The sequence below is a fragment of the Argentina silus genome (assembly GCF_951799395.1).
Source record: "Argentina silus genome assembly, chromosome: 4".
Taxonomy (NCBI): domain Eukaryota; kingdom Metazoa; phylum Chordata; class Actinopteri; order Argentiniformes; family Argentinidae; genus Argentina; species Argentina silus.
Window position 1 is genome coordinate 692,241 of NC_139658.1, and position 24,063 is coordinate 716,303.

At 43.3% G+C, this 24,063-nt stretch overlaps 1 protein-coding gene across 2 annotated transcripts in view; it reads left to right on the forward strand.

Annotated features, from left to right (window-relative positions):
- pdzrn3b (PDZ domain containing RING finger 3b) overlaps window positions 1–24,063 on the forward strand; it is a gene marked incomplete at its 5' end in the record, with an annotated part of 80,125 nt that overhangs the window by 5,411 nt on the left and 50,651 nt on the right. Inside the window, one exon of one of the 2 annotated variants that reach the window (XM_083668986.1) lies at window positions 1,395–1,502. In XM_083668986.1, coding sequence (XP_083525112.1) covers window positions 1,395–1,502 — 108 coding nt within the window. Of the gene's footprint in view, window positions 1–1,394; window positions 1,503–24,063 lie in introns of those variants that run through there. The other variant, XM_083668988.1, reaches the window with a different exon arrangement.

Sequence of the window (24,063 nt, forward strand, 5' to 3'; positions counted from 1 at the left end):
CTGGGAATGTGTGCCAAACTGTTCCAGGGCTGTTTTTCTGTGGTTCGTTTAAAATAGTTACAGTGACGCACTTTGCTGTAGCGACATAGATTATTACAGTAAAACCTTTTACAGCAGGAAACTATAAAAAGGAACTAAACATCCAAAGTTTTTTTTTTCTTGATTCCATGGTCTTGTAGATTTGTAACCTTTCCAGTTCTTCTGACAGAACCATGTATCAAGCTCAATGCTAAGAGAGTCCAGAGGATACATTGAACTTTTGCTTGCAGTGTTTAAGGCTCTGAATGGCTTCATAAAGAGGTCACCAAATTCTCCACAAGAAACTATTGATTCAAATGGAGCTGACAAAAAAGAGGCCCTGCAGCTTTTGAAACATGGCATTTTCATCCTTGACTGGGGCTGATGTGATGGCAATGCAAGGCTGGGCGCTAAGCTAACTGTAATTATGGGCTGGTCTTTATACATACTGGATGGGCTAAGTGCTGGAGTTTGTCTGAATTGTAGCCTCTGGACAGAGGGATGCATGGCAAATCATGAGTCCTCTCACACGGTCCCGTTGTGACATTCCCTTGGCACTCCAGGCAATTTTCGGGCAAAGCATTTTTCACAGCAAACACAGGCCTGGGATGAGCTTGAAAAAAAGAGGAAGCGGACCTGAAATAATTAATTACCGCGTTCACAGCTTGACTTCTGAGGTTTCTTTAAGTATTCCATTAAAATTTAGCACAGTGTCGCACGACTTGGCAGAGAGTAGGGAGGGTTTGATGTGGTTTTTCAGAGAGAGCTGAGAGGGATGTTGGCAGTGGCTTTGTTAAGCCAATCTTAACTTTTACGCTCTGGGGTCGTGGGTTCACTCATGGACGCAGAGTACCTCATATCCATGCAACACATCCATTCAACATTTAGCCCCACTAAAGGCTTGGGTCACTCTTCCAGGCCTGGGAAACATGTCAACTGGCAGGCCATCTTGGCACTGCGGCTGCTGGAGCACAACATTAAGCCTTGTGTAATGTGCACCTGCAACCACTTGCCAGTCACTGCAGGCTGTTGAGCCCCGTGGTTAATGGCTGGGTTAACCAGGCAGCATTGATGACTGCTGTTGAGTTCATATATGTAAAGACTCCAGGGTGTCGCTGACTCTGATCCGTGGGAATTGGGGAAATCATTTGAATTGTCTCTATAATATCCTCAGGACTTTTTAAAGTAGGTTAGCCCATAATGGAATATCATTACAATATTTTAGTATAAATACCATCGTATAGTATCATCTGAAGTTATTACCATGTATTTAAAATGTTATTGTTAGTTTAGTAGTAATAGATACATTTTATCCAATTATCCAACCAATCTGAGATTCTCAGATAATACACCATTAACATACAGTTTTTCTGCAGGACGACAATGATGGCACTTCGAACGAAGGGATCTTTGTATCTAAGATAGTTGAGAATGGACCAGCGGACAAGGAGGGAGGCCTTCAGATCCATGACAGAATAATGGAGGTATGTGACCTACTGTATTGTATGTGGCTCGTGGACTTAGCATATGTGTCAGTTTTCTCCTGGCTAATATATAGCAGAATAGTCAGGCTTATTGTAAAGGTGTTTCAGTGATAAGCATACAGTATACATACAGATTGGTTCAGAGAAAATGAAAAATGAAATACTTCAGCACAACATCTAACAAGGTTAGAGACATGGAAGTATTTATTTGAAAATGCAGTATGTGCGTGTTATAGGCAGAAAAAAATGTCTCAATGTGCTCTTCTGACAATCCATACTCAAGCATGGACATCACTACTGTATGTGTAGAATGATATACACCTGAGGCCAGACTGTCTCTCTTTGTTTAGTTTAGCCATGTCTAAGAAAGACCCTGGCTCAACTGCCTACAGTAGCTGACGAATCCCTTCTGACAGACCTGCTGTAGAGCAGCCATCTCTCGCCTTCAAACAGAATCTCACTGTGTAAAGGCCATGTGCTCCTGGAGGTCAATTTCAGGGGTTGCACAGAAAAACCAACATCACAAAGGTCGCTTTTATAGTTATAGTGTGAACCAGAGAGTTCCACAAAGGATGCATTGAACTCAGACGTTAAGTGTAGCACAAGCTGACAAATATACAGTCATTATTGCCAAAGCTCAGTTAAATCTTCTTAGAGCAATTTAGAGTAGATGTGTGTACATCCACTGGAATGTGTTTAAAAGAAAATAAGTTCTCAAGAAGAAGCAAGACTAGATTGATCATCACAGTTTTCAGTTCTGTATTTATGCAGCTCATTGTACCTCATTTCAAAATGTCTTGAGCCTGCTTGACACACCAACATTGTAAATGTTAGCACCAGACAACCAGGACCCGACACCCTAGCTCTCAACAGTAACCACCTCAAGCAGCAGCAACAAGTGGCTGAAATCCCCCTGTTCATTCAGATTTGTCATAAACTCCCTTGACAATAGACAGATTGAGCCACCAAAACCGACAGCAATTCACTTGGCGCCTAGTGACTTAAGACCGATGAGGCCTCCAAGTGGCCTATTGGCTGGGTTTGTGAGGAGAGATTAGCTCAAGTTCCACATGGATGTGTGTCAGTATGACTTACTGAGAGAACCGTGCGTGCGTGCGTGCGTGCGAGCGTGCATGCGTGCGTGCGTATGTTAATAAACCGGATGGATGAGCTAGTGTACTGGGTTATCTGAGATCTGAGAAAACACCCCTGTATAGGATTCTGTTATGCTCAGTTCATACAGCCATCCATCCTTTATCAACTTAACAGAAGATTTTGCTTAAGGACATTATTGGACCTACATTGCTGTATGTGTCTTCATATTGTTTTTGACCTACTATGAGATAAGTCACCAAATCTGTCCCTAAGAGGGAACAACATGAATATAAAGAGGACATGAAGAGCCTCAGGACGGAGCAGAGGACGCTATTAAGTGACCCTATCTGAAGAGATGAGGGATGACTAAACAAAACAGCTAAAAAGATCATCTATGTATTGAAATAGTGGTGTAAAGGCAGTGCATAGTGTCCCGGTGGTGTTTTTTCATTGGATACGAAAGCTGATATTATAGGTGGTTTGAGTTTCACAGTGTCCCTTTTTGTTACAGCTAAACAGAAGAAGATATCCTGTGGTATTTTATAAAACACAATAATAATTATTAAGTTCAGAAAGGTGTGTAATTGTGTCAGTTGCGTCTCCTACCCGGGGCGATGGATTGAGTGAACTCAGTGGGCCATAGTGATGAATAAAAGGAAGAATTAATACCAAGAACCCACCAGCAGTTCCGTGTAGTGTGTTTCTCAACCCCTGTGTATTTAAACCAACAGCCTGTAGCATCATCCTGCTGTGCTCCCTAACTGGGGCGCGGTACACAGCTGGAGTGTACATATTTAAACCTGTGCCACCGGTACCCTCCCGGTCCTGCCTATTCTCCCACAACTCTTCTGTCAACACTTTTCTTTTGTTTAGTGCTGCTCAAATAACTTCAGCATTTCTCTTCAGCTTGGGTAAACCATGAAGAAGCTTGAGCAGTTGTTTGTGGATGCTGCACATTTGATGAATTCTGGAGTTTGTTGATATGTGCAAGTTGAAGGTATTGTTACAGACAGGATGTTATTTTTGGTACACGTTTTTGGATTACTTCTAAATGGGCAACACTGACTCTACCATATTAACTAGTTTACTTCAATACAGCTTCAGTAGCCTGTGGTTCGAAAAGTACAATTACACAAATCAGGCGTGAGAGTCAACAAGTTCAGTGTCTAGTCATCACACCTCCACCCCGCTCCCATTTCTATTGCCGTGGGAAATTGAAGCCTTTTTCAATGAACACCATATGCAAGTAAGAGCAGATAAAGTGGATGGCCATTCATGTATCACAAAGTCACAGTGCCTTTCTGCAGGGATCAGCTGGCCTAAAACTGAGGAGTCATTTTCTATTCCAAAACTTGAGCGGTGTTTTCTATTCCAAAAGCTTGAGTGGTGTATTCTCTTCCAAAAGTGAAAGTGTTAGTTCCAGTAAGTCTACATGGATATAACATGTACATGATGATCCAGGCTTGGTCTTCCATAACAGGCTCTTAGTGGGGGAGTGTGATGGCAGATGTCCCTCCTCTGTAGCGCTGAAGCCTGGGATGAATCAGCCCATGAATGCCTCCTTGTTCAAGCATAGACATTTTCTCATAAAAACCTGGAGCTGTGTTTACTTTCGCTCGCCTTCCACAAGCTGAAAAATCTTCACACTCTGGTCTGGAGCGGCCGTGTTTGCCTGAGAAGATTTTATAAATATGTTTGATTCAATTAAACTCATGGGTTTGCAGAAGGCTAAAAGAGCTCTGTGTCCTGTCCCTTATCTTGAAAGGGGGCTTATTTCAGTCAATGTTTTCACATTTGTCTTGAAACTGGATAGCAGTTCTCAAGCAGATGTAAGAAATTGTTTTCAGACATATATAAACATGTATAAAGTTTTCATCTTTTTCAGATAAGTTAGCTGCAGTGTAGTTTTGGTTTGTAGTATTGATTGCATTGTTATTGTGATTCTGCTATCTGACTGCACTGTTCATATTGCATCAGTCTCTCAGGCTGTGCTTAGTTCTTTACAGAAACACACAACACATCGTTGTGTGACAGTCAGATTAAGCCATGACTCAAGCATTGTTAGCAATTAAAAAGGGAAAACTCGATTCCTTCGCTCTGTGTTTTCCTCCAAGAAATGGCTCTGGGTATTTATTCATGCCTCAAATGTTGTGCTGAATCTTAGCATTTTTGTTTGCATGACTAACCCAATGTCACAATCCTAAAATGACTGTACTTGATCTCCCAGGCAATAGGGATGTTGTTTTTGTGGGCATCCAAGTGCAAGAATTGGAAGATAATGAGGACACTGGGGCTGCAGTTGTAAATGTCACCTTGTAAATCCTCTGTAAACATGTTGAGGTCACAGAGGGCAGACAACCACAACACTTTTTAAAAAAACTGGCATTGAGGAGATGCCAGTTCTAGACATGGAGGGGGTACATTATTGCCAGCAGAAATGTGTCCTAGTTGAATTTTGATAGCAGTTAAGCTTAAGAGCTCCCACACTGGAGTACGGTTGATGCTAAAGCATACTGTATTTGAGGTTATACAGTTTTGTGGGTATTAAACAGTATGCATAGTCCAATTCAGTGTTGTCATTGTTTTCATTTGGTGACTTTTTTATCCTTGTTTCTTCTGTGTAGCTGCAAGCTCTGATGAATATGGTTTAACAGAGAAAAAACAACAATGTTGGAATTGCTGAATACTCATAAATGTCCATCCTGTGAGGGTGTCAACTGTATTTCATTTATTCCACTGTCATATGTAAGTCATTTTCATTCTTTCCAGAAATGGATGTGATTTTTTCCTGAAGCATAGTGTTCCCTCATTGTTACGAGACTGACATCACAGTTTGGCTTTGTTGGGCTTTGACTAGCCACCTTGAGTATAACAGAAACAGCATGCAATTTGTTTCTGCATAAACAGATACAGTGGGGGAAATAATTATTTGATCCCCTACTGATTTTGTTAGAGTCCCCAATTACAAAGAAATGAGCGGTCTATAATTTTTATGGTACTTTTATTTTAACAAATAGAGACAGAATATCAACAAAGAAATCCAGAAAAAACACATTATATAAAGTTATAAATTCATTTGCATTTGATCGAACGAAATAAGTATTTGATCCCCAAGCAAAACATGACTTAGTACTTGGTGGAGAAACCCTTGCTGGCAAGCACAGAAGTCAGACGTTTCTTATAGTTGGTCACCAGGTTTGCACACATCTCAGGAGGGATTTTGGTCCACTCCTCTTTACAGATCCTCTCCAAATCCTGAAGGTTTCAAGGCTTTTGCTTGGCAACTCGAAGCTTCAGCTCCCTCCACAAATTTTCGATAGGATTAAGGTCTGGAGACTAGCTAGGCCACTCCATGACCTTAGTGTGCTTCTTCTTGAGCCACTCCTTTGTTGCCTTGGCTGTATGTTTTGGGTCATTGTCATGCTGGAAGACCCATCCACGACCCATCCTCAGTGCTCTGGCTGAGGGAAGGAGGTTCTCGTCCAAGATCTTATGGTACATGGCCCCGTCCATTGGCCCCTCAATGCAGTGAAGTCGTCCTGTACCCTTAGCAGAGAAACAACCCCAAAGCATAATGTTTCCACCTCCGTGTTTGACTGTGGGGATGGTGTTCTTGGGATTGTAGCATTCAGCATTTCTCTCCCTCCAAACACGAAGAGTCGAATTTATGCCAAAGAGTTACATTTTGGTCTCATCTGACCACATCACCTTCTCCCAAGCCTTCTCTGAATCATTTAGGTGTTCATTGGCAAACTTCAGATGGGCCTGTACATGTGCCTTCTTGAGCAGGGGGACCTTGCGGGCACTGCAGGATTTCAATCCGTTACGGTGTAGTGTGTTACCAATGGTTTTCTTGGTGACTGTGGTCCCAGCTGCCTTGAGATCATTACCAAGCTCCTCCCGTGTAGTTCTGGGCTGATCCCTCACCCTTCTCATGATCATCCTTACCCCACGAGGCAAGATCTTGCATGGAGCTCCAGGCCGAGGGCGATTGATGGTTATTTTGTATTTCTTCCATTTTCTAATAATTGCACCGACAGTTGTCTCCTTCTCACCAAGCTTCTTGCTGATGGTCTTGTAGCCCATTCCAGCCTTGTGCAGGTCTACAACTCTTACCCTGATGTCCTTTGAATGTTCTTTGGTCTTGCCCATGGTGGTGGAGAGGTTGGAATGGAAGAGATTGATTCTATTGACAGGTGTCTTTTATACCCATAACAAGCAGAGATTAGGAGTACTTTTCCTAAAGTGACAGGACTAATCTGTGTGCCTCATGGGCATATAACCGGTCTGTATGAGCCAGAATTCTTGCTGGTTTGTAGGGGATCAAATGCAAATTAATTTATAACTTTATTATAATGTGTTTTTTCTGGACTTCTTTGTTGATATTCTGTCTCTATTTGTTCAACTAAAAGTACCATAAAAATTATAGACCGCTCATTTCTTTGTAATCGGGCAAACTTACAACAAGTTTGTAACAAATAACAAACTATGCCAACATAACATATGACATAATTTAAAATCAGGCAATTACTTCTATATGTCTAACCTGTGTGGAAGTGCATAATGTCTTTGACTGTAATGAGCTCCAGTAAGACAAGGAGAATTGTGGTGGAAAAATGTCACAGGTCACACACCAAGCTTGTTTCTTATGTGGAGTACTCAGAATAAAGACCAAGATTATTAGATTTAATGTTTGAACATCACCCTCAATTGGCTTGACTTTCCCTCACCCTGTTTGACTCAATCAACTTCAATGCATTTCACTTACCCATACCATTCCCCTTATTTTTTTTTATTACCTCTGAAATAGTTATCATATGACTGCTGATATACACTCACCAAGCACTTATTAAGAACACTATACTAATACTGGGTAGGGCTTCCCTTTGCTCTCAAAACAGCCTCAATTCTTTGTAGCATTGATTCCACAAGATGTTGGAAATATTCCTTTGAGATTCTGGTCCATGATGACATGATTGCATCACGCAATTCCTGCAGATTTTTCAGGTGCACTTTCAAGCTGTGAATCTCCCATTCTACCACATCCCAAAGGTGTTCTATTGGATTCAGATCCGACTGGTGACTGGGAAGGCCACTGAAGAACACTGAACTCATTGTCATGTTCATGAAACCAGTTTGAGACGACTTTTGTGTGTAAGTTTGTTAACTTCTCTTGCTAGCCATTGTTAACTCATTTTGCTTTGGTGAATGTAACTGTAACTGTTGACGGCCATTTTGTATAGAACATCAAATAACAGCAATGTCTGAAGGTGAAATAGAGAGTAGTTTTCTCTCATTGGTCTTCCTGGTCTGGTCGTAGCGGAGGTAACATCCTTGTCGAAGGTCTGGCATTCAGTGCTTCCTTATCTCGGAGCTGTGAGGTTACCGACGGTGCACCACTTAACACCCCATACCTCCCACAAGTTATTTTAGTGTCGACTCTCCAGCCAAAGTCGGTGCTCCATCGCAGCCGGCCGGGAGTTGTAAATAGTGCCTGATAGAAATGTGAAGTGAGCTTTGTGGAGAGAGGGCCCAAAGCGTGCATGTTGATGAGCCCTAATTCCTTTTGAAGTCAGGGTGTTAGCTTTCCTCCCCCTCCCAGACAAGCAGGGGGATGGAGATGTTTGGACAGTTTGAGGGAAAATGGGAGGGAAAATCAGCTTTGCTGCCTTGAGTCACTACTCTGCTGTGGAACACTCAGATCCTGAGGTTTATGCTCTGGATAATGGAAAAGCATGACTATAAGGATTATTAAATGTTTCATGGTTGATGTTGGGTTGTGTAAATACAGAAAGTAATTTTGTGGAAATTGAGAAGTGACACACGTTCTCTCTAAAATATTATGAGATCATATTAACTCTCAGACAGACAGAGTGTTTTGTTTGTTACTGTCGGCAAATTATATTAGTTTGCATTCTACACATTAGATGTTCATCACTAATATTATAGCCTGGCTGTTTTGTTTTTGATTTGGTATTAAACTTGATCTCATTGTGTAGAATAAATCTGTTCGTACTCTACTGTGTGATGTATTTAGAACTTCCAAATGTGGCTCTATCAACCTCCTCTCACAGGGACAGAATGTCAGGTCACTTGCTCCAGCATGGCGTAGGCGGTCTGTCCCCACTGTCACTAAGAATTTGTCACAGCACATGGCATCTTCAGCAGGACATGTGTCACAAGTTCCCAGGTGTTATTTCTGACCCGGAGGGCCATGGGGAACAGAAATGGCAGTTATTTCCCTAAGGGAGATCACATGTTGTTTGGCATCCCGAGGCAAGAAGCAGGCCTTTGTGAAGACCTTTATTGGATTTAGGCCCCCGCGCAGTCTGCATGTCTCCGCTAGACGAGCAGGCTGACTGTGCTCCATGCTCTCTCACACACACTCAGGCCCAGAATGCTGTACCTCTACAGGCTGAGCAGGTCAGGCTCAGCAGAGAGCCACATTCCTCTGCTCCCTGGTCCAGCTGAGGCAAGAACATTAAATCAAATCTTACTTTTAAGGAGGCCATAACCAGCTTCTGGTGGTGGCCGCTGTGCAGTGCTGTGCAGTGCTCACACAGGGACAGAATGTCAGGCTTTGTGGTTTTAAGAAGTGAGGGCCACCGACTGGAACAGGCACAAGCACATCTTTGTTTTCCACCTCTCCATATGGAAAAAAGAGAGCGAGAGAGAGAGAGGGTTTTTTAAGCTGCAGAGTGGTTACAACCGTGAGATGGTGTGAGATGAGCTTACACCTCGCTGGGGCCAGCAGGCTCCCTTTGTCTGTGCCATAGTACACCAAACACACAAATATAGCATTTTCCACACAGTTTAAACAGCATCCGTCCTAAAAGACCCGAACTTTGATGATTTTCATGGAGACATACTGTCTAGCCTACTGTAAATGTGTTTGCTCTGCTCCAATACTTTCTCTTTACAGGGATTGGACTTTATTCATAGAACCTATTCGGTTAATGTATGGCTCCTAAAAGGTTTTGGGGGCAGAAATAGACAGGTGTAATTAAGGCTAATTTTCCTGCCAATCAATCACTGGGCTTATGTAAACGGATCAGTAACAATGGGCTCAGGTTGCCCTGCCAGCTGCTCCCCCTGTCAATCCCTCTGACCCCCCCAAATGGACTGCCCACCGCCCCCCTAATTAACTACCCTCAATTAAACACTAATAGGCTGATTAACAGACCCTTGGTTGTGCTGTAATGGCCTGTCATTTCCTTCTGGTGCCCCTCTGAAATGCGTCCTGACTGCAGCGTGTTAATCACTGCCCACTCGGGAGTGCTCTCCTCTCAGCAGGGACTGGCTTTGGCAAACTGCACCCTCCACTGTCCCCCAGCTCATTCCACTGTGATTGATCTCCCTCAAAAGAAGCCCATGTCTGAACCACAGTTATTTCTATGATTTCATCTGTGTCTTATGTAAAGTAAAAGTGTCAGGGGGACTGGCGATTTAAGAAATGCTCCATGCAGTAAAATAAATTACAGGAGAGAAGCTGCTAAGCCACAGCTGGACACATTGGAATAAATCACACATAATGCTGACATGCATGCGGTTTGGGGTGAACAGTTTTGTAAAATAATCATCAATTTATGGGAAAAGAGTGTTAAACAGATGGACCAACAACAGAATCTTCTTCCTAATACGATACATGGGAAGGTATGATGACACAGTCTAGCTGGCATTATGGTGATACATGAAGGTACTTTCCTGCTTTAATGCTGGGATCCCATCTTTCCTCAAGTTGGCTGTAGACACTGTGTTCTTGTGGATGTTCCATTGAAATGGCTGTACCTTCATTAGAACAAAGTTTGTTCCACATTTCAACGATCACTTCGTGGTCCAACATTAGTCCCTTTACCAGACTGTATAGACTTCTAAATACACATGTCTCATTTCCTATCATAAATCAAAAAGCATAAGAGTCCATTCTGTATGTTCCCTTCAAATGTAAACTTAATAACAGAGCTCATGTCAGATGTGAGTGTTGAATCAATTTTTCACTCTTTACTAGTGCTTTAATCAGACACACGCAGTACATTATGTTGATAATATTTATGCCAAAATTCATTACAAGAAACTCCTCTTGTAGAGTGATATATCACCAACAATCCACAAAGGCTCTTTGTCTACCTGGATTGCAGCCCTCTTTTTAAACTTCTCGTTTTTCTCGCCAAACTCGCTTTGCTTTTTTTAATACAGTCAAAGCCCTTGCTGGTTGGCGCTGACAGATGTTATATTGTGTTTAGGAACAGTGTATCAGGATTTTATGTATGCCGAACGCACAAGGTTGACATCACCGTAGTTAATTCTCCCTCCTCTGACTGGCAGATGTTCAGTGATATCTCAGATAATTGGAATACATCCCCACGCAGATGTTTCTTTAGAGAAATTAACTACTTTACAATTAATGCAGAAAACATCCTCACATACTGTAATATATACAAAGAGATGTGCACCTGCTGTATCAGCTTGAACATCTCAAATCTTCTCTCTCTGGCCAGTGAATGGATCATGTGTCATTGGAGGCTGACACAGTATCCCAGGATGCTTTGTGGTGGCACAAAGGGCACACGGTTGGACTGGCAGTGATGGTTCAGGGGCTTCACAGTGGCAGCCAGGCCTCCATTGTAGAACGCTCTCTTTCCATTTGCTAATCCTGACAACATGGAGCGCTTTAGAATTGTGCTGCTCCCTTCCTCGCGAGCTCCTCCTCAAGAGGGTCTTAGATAGCCTCCCTTTCACACACCAACAAAGTGGAACCGGTTGCCGCTGTGCTCCTTTCTGATGCAAATGTGGGCAAATAGAAAACATTGTTCATCAGCTTTGGTTCATGGTCTGTGTTTCTCTGGGTTGGTCTTTCTACTGCTCCCCTGAGAGAGATGTTCCCTTTCAAGTGTAACCTTTCTGTCTCATTCAAGACTTCCTCTTCTCTTTTAGAGAAACAGCAGAGAGAAATGACCAACGAGAGAGAGAGAGAGAGAGGGGGGGGGGGGGGGGGGGGGACAGGCAGAACAGGCAGCTCTCCCAAATACCTCTACTCATGTCACTTCTCTATGAGGATGAGGATGAGTAGGCCTGAGGCAGGAAGCTCCCCCTTCACTCTCAATGTACAGTTAATTCAGCTGCTCTCTCTCTCTCTCTCTCTCTCTCTCTCTCTGCTAGAGTAGTCTTCTTAAAAGAGCCTTACAAATCCTTGATGTGTTTGGTGATCCTACCTGTCATGTATCATTGCTTAATCAAGAACCATACAGTATCTGTTCCTCATTACGGGATGTTTGAGAACATACAGTAAGTGAGGCACAACCATTGTCACTGTAAGTTAAACGACACTAAATATGGTATGTGTGTTTAAATGCTCCATGATATGTGAGCAGTACTCCACCAACTGCTATTAGTAAATGCTTCAAGGGCACAGCATAACACTCTCTCATGAAGGGCCCTGCATTGATTCAAATCTATAGCACAAAGTTCTTACTTTATCAAATCTTACTTTAATTATTGTATACTAAATACTAAATTTGTCCAAAGAAACAGTGTTGACTATCAATTCTTTCATTATGAATGTTAAATTAGGTTATCCCTCTGATTCTTTATCTAATTTTCTTTCAATACCCATCTTTTTCACATTCATAGACCCTCACCATCCAGCCCTAGCTTTATGACTTTGTGTACTTCAATCTGCAGTTGAAAAGCTTGTGTTAACAAATTCCTTTAGATTATGACACATGATAGCGCTAAGACAGAGAAAATAACTGGAGACCACCGGGTTAGAATGGGGAGAAGCATGGTGCCAAGGTCAATGTCAGGGTGTCAATAAAGATGCCTTTACCCCCGCCAACTGTGGAGCTTTCATTAAATCTCATATCAGGATACATAGGACTAATCAAAGAAGTACGCAAACATACCCAGACTGTGGTAATTTTATTCATATCAGAATCTGAGATACAGATTTATTTTCCCCCAGTATTGCTGCAGTGTAGCACCAGGCCAGATATGTGATTCATATGTGCAGGTGGTTAAGGATATCCCCATGAGGAAGAGCTCCCACCGAACTTGAAAGAGATTATTTTCCCCCTTTGCCATTTTATGAAAACAGTAGTCTAGAGGAGAGAGGCAGGATAGTTCAGGAAATGAAAAAAGACTGTAATTCAAGCACATTGTTTAAAGCTATGACTGTCCTTGCTGGACGATGAGCCATTGTAGATTTAAACTGTAAAGTTTAATGAGTAGAATGAAGAGATGTAGATTGGGCATAGGGTCAGAATAGAAAATAGATTTTTAAAATATAGAATATAACGGACATAAATAGTATAAAGCATATCCTTTTGAGGAAAGGTGTGGCGTCACAGATTGCATGGGGCTTGGTGTATGTCGGAGTGCTCTCTGAGCCCTCCTGTCTGGCTAACGACAAGGCCTTCTAATACAGCAAGGCCCCATGCCATGCTGGAGAAGCAGGAAGCTGGGAGCTGCTGTCTGCCTGTGATCAGCAGCAGGGACACAGGCTCAGGGATGAAATTGAACTCAGGGATGGTCGTTTATCACTAGGGGAGAGCAGAGGGTAGAGTGGGCACAGGGCAGGGGGCCAAAGGGGGCCAGATTTAGGGAGTTTCTCTTTGGACAAGATGCTGTTAAATAAACCTCTCCACATCTGCAGAAGGCCTCCGGTTTCTGACAGCGCTGCTGGCAGCCTGACAACGGCTCCTTTCTGGCCTGATGAAGACTGTGTGTGCATGTGTATGTCTCTCTGTCTCTGTCTCTTTCTCTCTCTCTCTCTCTCTCTCTCTCTCTCTCTCTCTCTCTCTCTCTCTGTCTCTCTCTCTCTCTCTCTCTTTCTCTCTCTCTCTCTCTCTCTCTCTCTCTCTCTCTCTCTCTTTCTCTCTCTCTCCCTCTATGACTTGCATAGCTGAGCACAAGGTCACAGTCTCTCCAACGTCACCTAGATTTATGCCAGATATCTTGTTTTCTTTGTTTTCATATCTGATGCCATCATCCAGCCTTATTCTGTCAGGACACGTATTCGCAGGGATAAGATTATAAGAGAGAAAAACAACAAGGAAAATATGAGGTGGGGGGGGGGGGTGTCAGTTAAGCAGTCTTATGGCCTGTGGTAGAAGCTGTCCCGAAACCTGCTGGTCTGGGTCTGAATACTCCAGTACCGTTTGCCAGACGGTAACCGAGAGAACAGGGAGTGGCTGGGGTGGCTGATGATCTTCCTCTTGTAGCCCCAGTCCTGTACAGGGCCATTTTCACCACCCTCTGCAGAGCCTTACGGTCGAGGGTGGTACAGCTGCCGTACCAGACAGTGATACAATCGGACAGGGTATTCTGTATGGTGATCACTGTATGGGTGTGGTGTGACCATGTTAAGTCCTCAGTGATGTGGACACCGAGGAACTTCAAGCTGCTGACTCTCTCCACTGCAACCCCACCGATGTGGATGGGGACATGGCCCCTCCCTGCTTCTTCCTGAAGTCCATGGTCAGCTTGTTAGTTTTGCTGATGTTGAGGGAGAGATTATTGTCCTGCCACCAGTCCGCCATGACTTACCTCTTCCCTGTAGGCTGTCTCATCATTGTTAGTGATCAGGCCAACCACAGTCAACCACAACATCAACCACAAGGATGTTGATTCACTGTCTAATGCCAACCATGAAGAGTCAATGGAAGATAACTCTGAGACAATGTTGAAACCAAAACATTGCACAGACATGAAGTAGGATGTGTCTCATGTCTCATACAAGTTATTTTGAATCATAGTAAGGCAGTCAGAAGGTGTCATTGAGGCAACGTCTCATTCCAAATGTCAACCAGACTTCTAAACATAAACTTTGCAAGATATTATAATGTTAACTGTATGTTAAAAAACAAAATACATTTAAAACATGTTTAAGCACTTTATCCATACATTCGTTCCCTCAGTCATATCATACGTAAACATTATGTTGCAAAGGGAAGAAGTGGCTATTCTGTCTCCTCCTCAGGCCTGAGAGGAACATGGTATTGGCAGTTGCGTGTGGCTGAGAGAGAGGCTTGAGAAATAAGGCTGATTTTAACTGTCTGCCCTCTCTGCTCTCCAGCCATGCTATATCAGGCCAGCAGCTGCTGTCTCTCTGCTAAGGCATGCTGGCTGCCTGGGCTTGACTTCCCCGCTCACCGGATCTTACACAAGGCCCTTTATTTTTGGGCTTACGGCCGTCCTGCAATAACAAACAGACCTTGCTCACTTTTTATTAGCAGGGAAAATGAAAACATTTATTTGTGTCTGTCATGAGAGGCCTTGGGTGTCTAAATGGATGTGTTTGTGATCGGCGACCGCTGTAACGCAGTAGTTCTAGGTTTAAGGTGTCTCAGGTGAAGGCTACAGAAGGCTACAGGCAGGCGTACGTTGTGCTTTTCTCTCAAATTCCTTGACACAGAGCCAAAGAAATGTAAGCCTTCTCCCAGCTGTCCCTTGGCACATCCAGGCATGGCCTTTATCTGATTTGGGGGAGTTTGAGAGTGTGCAGTGTGAATAGTACGTCTGTGGCCTGCAGCCTATTCACCCACTGCAGCCCAGAGATCGCTCCTCAAACAACAGGCTAACACAGTGTAGAGGCCTAACGACTGCAGCCAGGCCAACTTCCCCTGCATCGCAATCAAGTTTCAAGTCACGAACCACAAGGAATCCTAGCTTCTCTGTCAACATATCCCTGTCTCTTTTCGACTTTTTTGTAATGTTTTCTAGCTTAAATTTTTGCTTGATTTTCAAAGCCGGAGTCAATGGATGCAATAATATTTTAAAACATTATCACCCAGTGTTGAGTTAGCTATGGAAATAAGAACCACATGTCTGGCCACATTCTGTACATAAAGGTAGGTATATAGGGAACAAATAGCTCTGCTATTTCTCCTCAACCTCCTACCAGTCCCTTACCTCCTGCCAGCAGATGCACTGCTACGAGCCAACCACAACCTCAGGACAGACCTTCCCTGGTGTTCAACAATGTATTTTATCTTGAATAAGGAACATTTCCGCCCAGAACCCACATAATTCAAACAATAAATTCATACCACCCCTATTTCAGCCATTATGAAATTCAGAGTTATTTTCACATGTATTTTGTGGGAGCGAAGTGGTTCCAGACTGTTAATGTCTATCACAGGAGAGAAGGAGCACCATGATTATTTTGATATAAAGGTCCAAATAAACCCTGTGTAGGTTGTGACCCCACTGATCTGAACCAAATGTGCCACACTTTCCGAACTTTGTTTAAAGCATTACACTGCCTAGTGACTGAGGTACTGCACAAAAATATGTTTTCACATTTACCCTCTTCCTAAGCTCTTTCTCTCCAAATGTTGCTATAAAACATTCCTTCAGTAAGAACATTGCTGCACACAGGCCTGGCTTTATCCCCACTACGGTTTATTTACACAACATCATTTGTCAGGTAGTCAGCAGGCAGGTTTAAGACAAATATACAAATCCTTACTTGAGCCAAGCTTTTGAAAACTCCTTCAAAATGTGTTTAAATTGATATATTTTTCATAGCTCATAAATTCATCAGTTGCTTCACCTCATAAGCCTCATCTAGTTTGTTGCACTTAAACTACAGAGAACACGACTGTTTGCGACAGATCAGTAGAAGTGGACAAACATGTTCTTTATGGAGAAATCTCTTTTGAAGATCTGGTGATTCATCAAGTGGCAATTGTCAACACTTTCAAACACGTTCAAAGACCTGGGAGTCCATCTAACATGTTTCGACTATCACTCTCCTTTTTCTCCCGCAGAACAATTTACACGGTTCCCAAAAGCTGGTCAATATTTATGTAAGCGTGTACATTAGGGCAGGCTGACAGGCCCTGATCAAACATCCCTTTCATGTGGGATGACCTTCCCTTGACTCTGCTCTCAGAAGCCCCTAACCAAGCTGGGGGTAATCAGATGTCAGACTGGGTGTTCGCCAGGGAATCTAGCAGCGCCTCATACACACGGGACACAGGCTGCACGTCCCACATGAGCTGCTGTTTGACTACCCTTTACCTTTATGTTCACCAACGCACGTCTCAGCAGTGGCATGCAGCAACTTTCATGTTCATGAACAGAGGTTATGAGCAGAACAAACCACATGGTTAGTGTTGGCTCACTTTCTTGGGCTTTCATGCACTTTTTTCAATATCATATTGAATGCCTCAAAGTATATCCATATTAAGCCATGACTCTGCAGGATTAAATGACGAGTTTGCAAATTATTGTGTCCAGAAGACCATACCATTTGTATGAGGTCTATGCCTCTTAAACAGTCACCACTTAACCATTGTGGTGAAGCCTTGCATAGACCATACTGCAAGTGGTTGTCTAAAGTCATAATCCACAAGGCCATGTATTTACATAGTAAACACAGAGAGCAGGACCGTTCAAGACCTTAGAGGTGTTTGGCAACTTTTCGATTAGAATTACTGGAAATGTTTTCTCTGAGGTTTTTCAAGTCATTTGTCAGGCATGGTAAGTAACTATCAGTGTCATCTAGATATGGGGGAGTCTTGGTTCTATGTCTGGCGGTTCTGTTTTGCTACTCCTGAGCCAACTGTCAGACTGCTCAGTAGGTGGACACTAGCTGTGTTTCGTGGCTCATGAATAAAATTACATGATGCAGAAACTCTAGGGGGGCAGACTCCAGGCTCCAGTCTCTACAGCGGTGAGCGGCAGTGAAATAATTCTTAGTTTCCTTTTCAAGAGGCTTTTGTGCTATCATGCTAGTAGCAGCTTTCGACTTTGAGAGTGCCATACTTTCTGTTGAAAGTCTTTCGCTCTCGCTTTCTCTCAATTCCTTTTCTTTCCAGCACTTACTCATTCTCTCCTCTACCTCTGACTAATGAGGCATGACTCTCAGAGGAAAAAAAAAATGCAACTCTGTGCTGCTCTAGTGCTTCATTCCTGGTCGGTGTGTCCAAAAAGTGAATGTTTGAGCTAAATATTAAGTCTGGAGTCGAAGAACTGACGACAATCCCATGACAGGTACCATCTGTAGATAAATTGTCCTCCACATTGTAATCCCCTCATTTAAATCATACCTAAAAATGGTATGAAAATGAATAAGCCCTATACCATGATCTCCAAGCAAATCAAATTTGTTTTGTATATCATAGGCAAGTTCCTCAAGAGGCAAGTGGGCACATATGGAGGGAACAGACTTTGCTGTAGGTCAGCTCTGTTAGCTCTGTGTGGACAGAGACCATTCTCAGATTAGCCTTGCCTCACCAAACTGTAGCATTGCTCTGAGCCCGTTATTGTCGCGGTGCCTGTGAAAACCAGGTTACAGTGGCTTTCACAGCTGACTGAATAACGCCCCCCTCACCCCCTTTCTTCCCCATCAACCTTACCTCCCTCTCTCCCTCTTTTCCTCCACTCTGTTCCCCTCATAATAAGAACAAAACTCACTCAGCTGGAACTGAGGAGAAACGTTCGCCTGCAAACACATGATTCACTTACTCAATTAGTCTGTCCATTCAACGTTTCTTTTTATACCTCCTCCAACATGCCTTGATTTTGTGCCATTCATTCCACCGACTTATCAGTAATTAGTAAGAGGGAAGAGAGAGAGAGAGAGAGAGAGAGAGTGAGTTTGTGTAGACAAGACAGCTCCATCTCAAACTCTGGAGCTGTGATTCACCCGCAACTGTATCACAACTACTGTAACTCTTGTTAGTGAGGTCATGAATAATACACACACACAATGGTGAAAAGTAAGAAATCTACTCTGTCCTCTAAATATGTTGTGTGATTGCTGAGTACATCAAACCTAATCATAAATTTTTCTGGATGTTCCCTTAGGCAATTCATTACGGCAATCATGTGTAGGGAAATGTGATGTAGAGAGAGAGAGAGAGAGAGAGAGAGACATTTGAACCTAGCTAGTCCAATAGGATTTGTGAGCTGCGAGAGGACTGTGTGCACACAATGTTGGGATTAAGATATGTATTACTGAAGAGCTGCTGGCAGTAGGAGACATGATCTCTGTCCAATGCCCTCTCTCTCCAAATAATGTCAGTGACCTACTTCTACTCCTACATCTTCTGTACAGTGGGCCTTATGTTTAAAGAAGACTGCATTTGTTGAAGTTATTTGCAACGTTTGAATTGATATAGCCTTTGAGACAGCAGAGATTGAAGTGTGTGGCACATTTTTTTATGTGCTTTACTGCTTTTGCTTGAATACAAATTGGCTTGCCTGGGACCTTAGGCGTTTGGCTGAGGTTCTCCCAGTCAACAGTTTGACGTGCAGCTTTTTCCAGTGAGCAACCCTGCTGTATGGGCAGGTGCCATGCTGATTCCTCACGTCTTCGCTTGAGAGAGCCTGAGAGAGAGAGGTTGATTAGCAAGTGTGAGATCACCAGCTTGTCAAGTCTATACAACGGTCGTGTTGCCTGTCCTGAAAAGAGCATTGTGCTATAAGATAAAAAAGAGAAACACTGCAAATAAAATAGGAGCAGCACTATGTACATGCAGACTGCAATGTATGTATTATGGCCATGGTACAATACTTTGGAGAAAGTTTGTTACCAAATGTTTCCTTCACTAGAATCTCTATTCATGGGCACACAAGAACAGAGCTATACAGCGCACTGGTGATGGATGCCTACGTTTGGTCAAAGGGAACATTCAGGAGAGAGAGCGAGATGATGATGGGCACATTTACTGTACTTTTTGTGCTGGTTGGTTTGGTTACAAAAAAGAGACCTAGTCACTTTGACTATAGGTTTGGTCCCTTATGTTCACCTACCGTATGCTGAGTCTGCTGTGTTGTTCTTGAGGGCAGGTCTCCCTGCCCGGTTCTGCTTATCTAAGCACATCCAGTCTGGTCCAGTTTTGAGCCACTGCTCACTTTCAGCTCAGTGTTACCCCATCGAGCTGGATGTGTGGTCCATTGTGAGTGTGGTGACAGGCCAACAGCCTACGGACCACCAAGGTGAAGGAACAGCAACAGTACTGGGTCCAGCAACAGCAGGGGGAAGGGAGACAGGCCGCTGAGCCACTCAGGGCCACTCAAAAACAAAAACGCCAAGGAACTTCACCATTTTCTACTGTAAAGAACACAGAGGTGCATTTAATAGTTTTAAAGGCCAATGATAATGATGATATCATTTTGTTCCCAACATGTTGTTTTTATCTTTGTGTGAGGAACTACCGTATGTCTTGAACTACTACTGGATAAACAATGTGGGGACCTCACTGTTGGACTGATACTCTACACAACACTACTACTACTACTGTGTTATTGCTAGGTACTGTTAATTAGAGATCTGAGTTACCGCTGTACTGGTGTATCTGATATCTGTTTGTCACTTTGAATAATGAGCCTAAAAGGAATGGATATAGTTAGGGAAAACTATTCCACCTTGCCTATTTGAACAGTGGTTTTCCATATAAATTAGTATGCTGGAATGCTATCTATATGGAAGTGGGTGTTTTGATGTTATAGTAATACACCTGAAATTGGGTTTTTAATTACGAGTTTGGAAAACAGAGACTTTGGCATTAAGTGAAAAGCATTTTGTTTCAATAGGAATGTTAGAGGTTTGTTGTGGAGATCTGCTGTTAAAAGTGTGTCCCACTTCTCACCATCATTTCATTTACCAGTCTGCCTCTGCCACATTTTTTTTTCTTTTGGCACAGTTTTATAATCATAATCACAATAATTTGCCTGCATAAACAGCTGTAACAAAAAAATCTAAATTGTGCAGTGATTGCAGTAGAGATTTATGCCAGGCTTGATTCTTTTTGATGTTGTGTTGGCGTTAGAACTGATCCCCCGTTACATAGTACATGATCTCTCTGCCCTTCCTATATCACCAGCCCTCTCACAGCTCAGATGACACAAGGCTGTATGACATGCTGATGTCCATGCTCTGATATGGTCCAACAGAACAAGAGAGTGTCATTCCTCACATTCTTCCCCGGAGCCTCTGTTCTCTCAGGATGACCTTCAAGTTATCTCTCCATCAATGCATGTCTGAGAGGGAGTGAAGGAGGGTGAGTGAAGGAATGGAGGGGAGGGGGATCCGTAGATTGGGGCTGCTTGCTGCTTGTAGAGCTGGTCTGACCTGTTGGGAGGAATGAGAGCGTCCACAGCAGCAGCAGAAGCAGCAGCAGCAGCAGCAGCAGCAGCAGCAGCAGCAGCAGCAGCAGCAGCAGAAGCAGCCATGTACTGGCAGTCTGGCAGGCGCCTGGGGTGTGTAACTCTATGTCGTGAATGAGGAGTCAGACCCCAGGCTAACACTGCTGTGTGTGTGTGTGTGAACCCTTCCTATGGGCCCTTTGGGCACAGTGTATTCCAGACATGTCGGAAAGGAAGTAGACCCAGGGCAAAGAGACGGCCCACGAGGCGAGGTCACAGAGGTTGTCTCCATGGACACGTCAGTGCCCAGTCAGATCCCAATGGGAGACAGCAGACTCGTTTGATGTGTTGCCATAACACAGGTTCTCATGGCCTCACACTCATGCACACATACAGCTGGGTAGGAAACAGGGCTTGCAGTTCCTCTCCAAGCTCTCCAAGCTCAAAAGTAAAGCTTCCACCTTCACACTCAAAATGTCAGCTCCACTTTATTAAGTCATTTTAGGCCCACTGCATCCAAATAGAGCACTAAATCTGTCAGTCTTTGGAGCGCAAGCCAGAAAAGTATTGGGCCCTCCTGCTAGGATATTGCCTCATGTCACGATAATGCAGTCGTGCTGTGGAAGTGAATTAAGGTACAGAGACTGAGTGCACACTGGAGCTCTGTGAGATGCGATGTGACTCACTGCACAGATATGATTGCTGTTTCTCTGCTGGCTACAGAGATCGACCTGGATCTGAAGTTTCCCGATCTGGATGACACTGAACTGTATCTGGTCACAAGACCACAGAGGAATCTGTTAACCCTAACCCTAACAGGCTAGATTGTGTGTAGCCTCTAGCCGTAACCATATACATTTTTCACACTGGCCTGTACACGTTCCTTATGGTGTAAATCCTGATAGCCAAACAGTCCAGGCCTAATTGGTGGATGTGTGGATGTGCGCTCAGGCACAGCTGAGGTCGAAGGGTGTCATACCCTGCCTAATCAACATCAACTGCTTGTAAATTACCAACACATGCTGCCTAGTTAGAGCCTAGTTGGACCTGACCAGCCACGGCCCTCTGGGTTCATAGAGAATGACATGCATCCCAATGGCAAAAAATACAAGAGTCGGTTTCCAGGGTGGGAGCGTTTTGGCCTGGAATGAAACGACCGCTTACGTAGTTATTTCTGTGTCATGACTCATGCCTTGTAAAAATACAACATGCTCATTTGAAAGCCAGTCTGATGTTACCGTAACATTGTAACATATTTTTTTCTTTTAAAGTGTTCCAATTGTTTACACCTGTTTGAACATCTCCCCAAAAATGTAATATAATCCCTAATTATTTTCTCGAACTTACTTACTATAGCAAAAGTTGTTTTCAAAGGCTAATGTCTCCTTGATTTTTGGGGAGATCTACCGCAGTCCACATCAATCTATTGCAAGTTTCTCCGATAGAAAATACAGAGCTGAAGTAGGCACAGCGCCACCCATTATTATGCTGCAGACTTATGGCTGCTGTGTTCCAGAGCACATTAAACACACTCCAAAACCACAAGCTACTTCTGAACTTCACTTCATATCGGCTCTAAGGCTAAGTTCTAAATGGCGCTCTGCCTGTTGAACACTGCCCAGATGACTGCTCCAAGTCGCCCCCAGTTATTCTCCCCGTGAGGTGACTGTGACATTAGTCGCCCCAACGGAGGTCCACGGGCACGATGTGACACTTTATAATAAAATAACTCTGCCGCTGTGAAACCCATGTCCCCCTCCTTTCCTAACTTTCCCCTCAATGTCTGTTTTTAACAAAAGCGTTGTTACATTTTCAAAATCATACATGGAAAAAAATCTGGGCCGATGTATTTTCCTCCACACGCAGGGAGATGGACAAATTCACCCAGATAACAGACATTTGGAATGCTTTTGTGTGTAACTCAATTGCTTTTTATAAGACAGGAGATAACATCACTGTTGATGAGCAATTCTTTCAAACAAAAGCTTGGTGCCCCTTTACGCAGTTCATGGCTAACAAGCCCAACAAGTTTGAATGTGGAATGAGCTGGTGGAACGAGCTTTCCACTGCTGTCATGACTGCAGAGTCACTACCCATCTTCCGCTGTAGATTGAAGACCCATCTCTTCAGGCTACATCTTAACTGTCCTTCATAAAGACCTCTTCATCTCCACTACCGCCCTGTGCAATTTTCTCTCCTGAAAATAAAATTACAAAAAATAAATAATAATCTTCCTTTCTTCTAGCACTGTGACTGCCAATAGCCCCTGGTCCTAGCATAGATTACTTTTTCTTATGATGACTGATGGATAGATGATTTACTCACTTAGGCAAATGTATTTGCTGTAAGTCGCTTTGGATAAAGGCATCTGCTAAATGCCATAAATGTAAATGAATGTGGTTTACATGGTGGAGCAGAAGAGCTGATGGATTTGTCTGTGGGCTTTACTGATGCATTTGCGTAAAAGCCTATAGCCACTGAAAGAAGAAGTGGTTTTGTTTCAATCAGATTTGTTTTCTTTTTACATGTTATCAAGCATTGGCTGCAGTTTTCTTTACAGTATGTACAGTTACACCAATTACGTCCATCTAAAAATAAATATGTTAAAGTATACGTAAGCTCTTTCAAATACAAAATGTGGTATATCTTAAGTACGGACTAAACACAACCAGTGCATTATTTTTTGCATGGTATTGATCTAATTCACTCTGGGTACTTTGGTTAGTAATGAGGGCCTGGGACTTCTAGTGTTAAGGCTCTTCAGTACCGCTCAAGACTCAGGAGGGGTCTACTGTATGCTTACTGTAGCTACCATGTTTGGTCTTAAGAGCGAGAGTATATACTGTGGCACGGAGCTCCTGGCCATTGAGAAAACCACACACTCCCCCATGCCTGCTGCTCCTCTGGTCTCCTAATTAGCTCCTTATAGTTCCAGCCATTATTTAGGTCTGGACAAAAATCCCCCTATTCCCCACTGGAGACCATAAATCTGCTTAAGTCTGCCCAGCCAGAGCATGAAGGCCCGAGCATGTAGTATACCCGTGTTCACGTGCGCACAGATGACCCATTCTAATTTCATTAGCAGACTAGCTATGCAGTTTCTATCGCCCGGCTCCACCGCTAGCTGGAAACATAACACGCAAATGAAATATTATATTTTCTCAGAGTGGCTGATTTACAGAGCTGGTGATTTAGGCCGTCTTGCAGCCAGGCTAAGCTATGCTGGGTCTGTGCCTATGCAGCGGGACTGAGTTACAGCTTGTCTTGCTCTGTGTCCAGCTGGAGTTGACTTCATCTTACTGGACTGACAGACTCAGACCTAATGGAAGAAGCAGATGATTTTGGGGGGAGTTTTGGAGAGGTACATTAA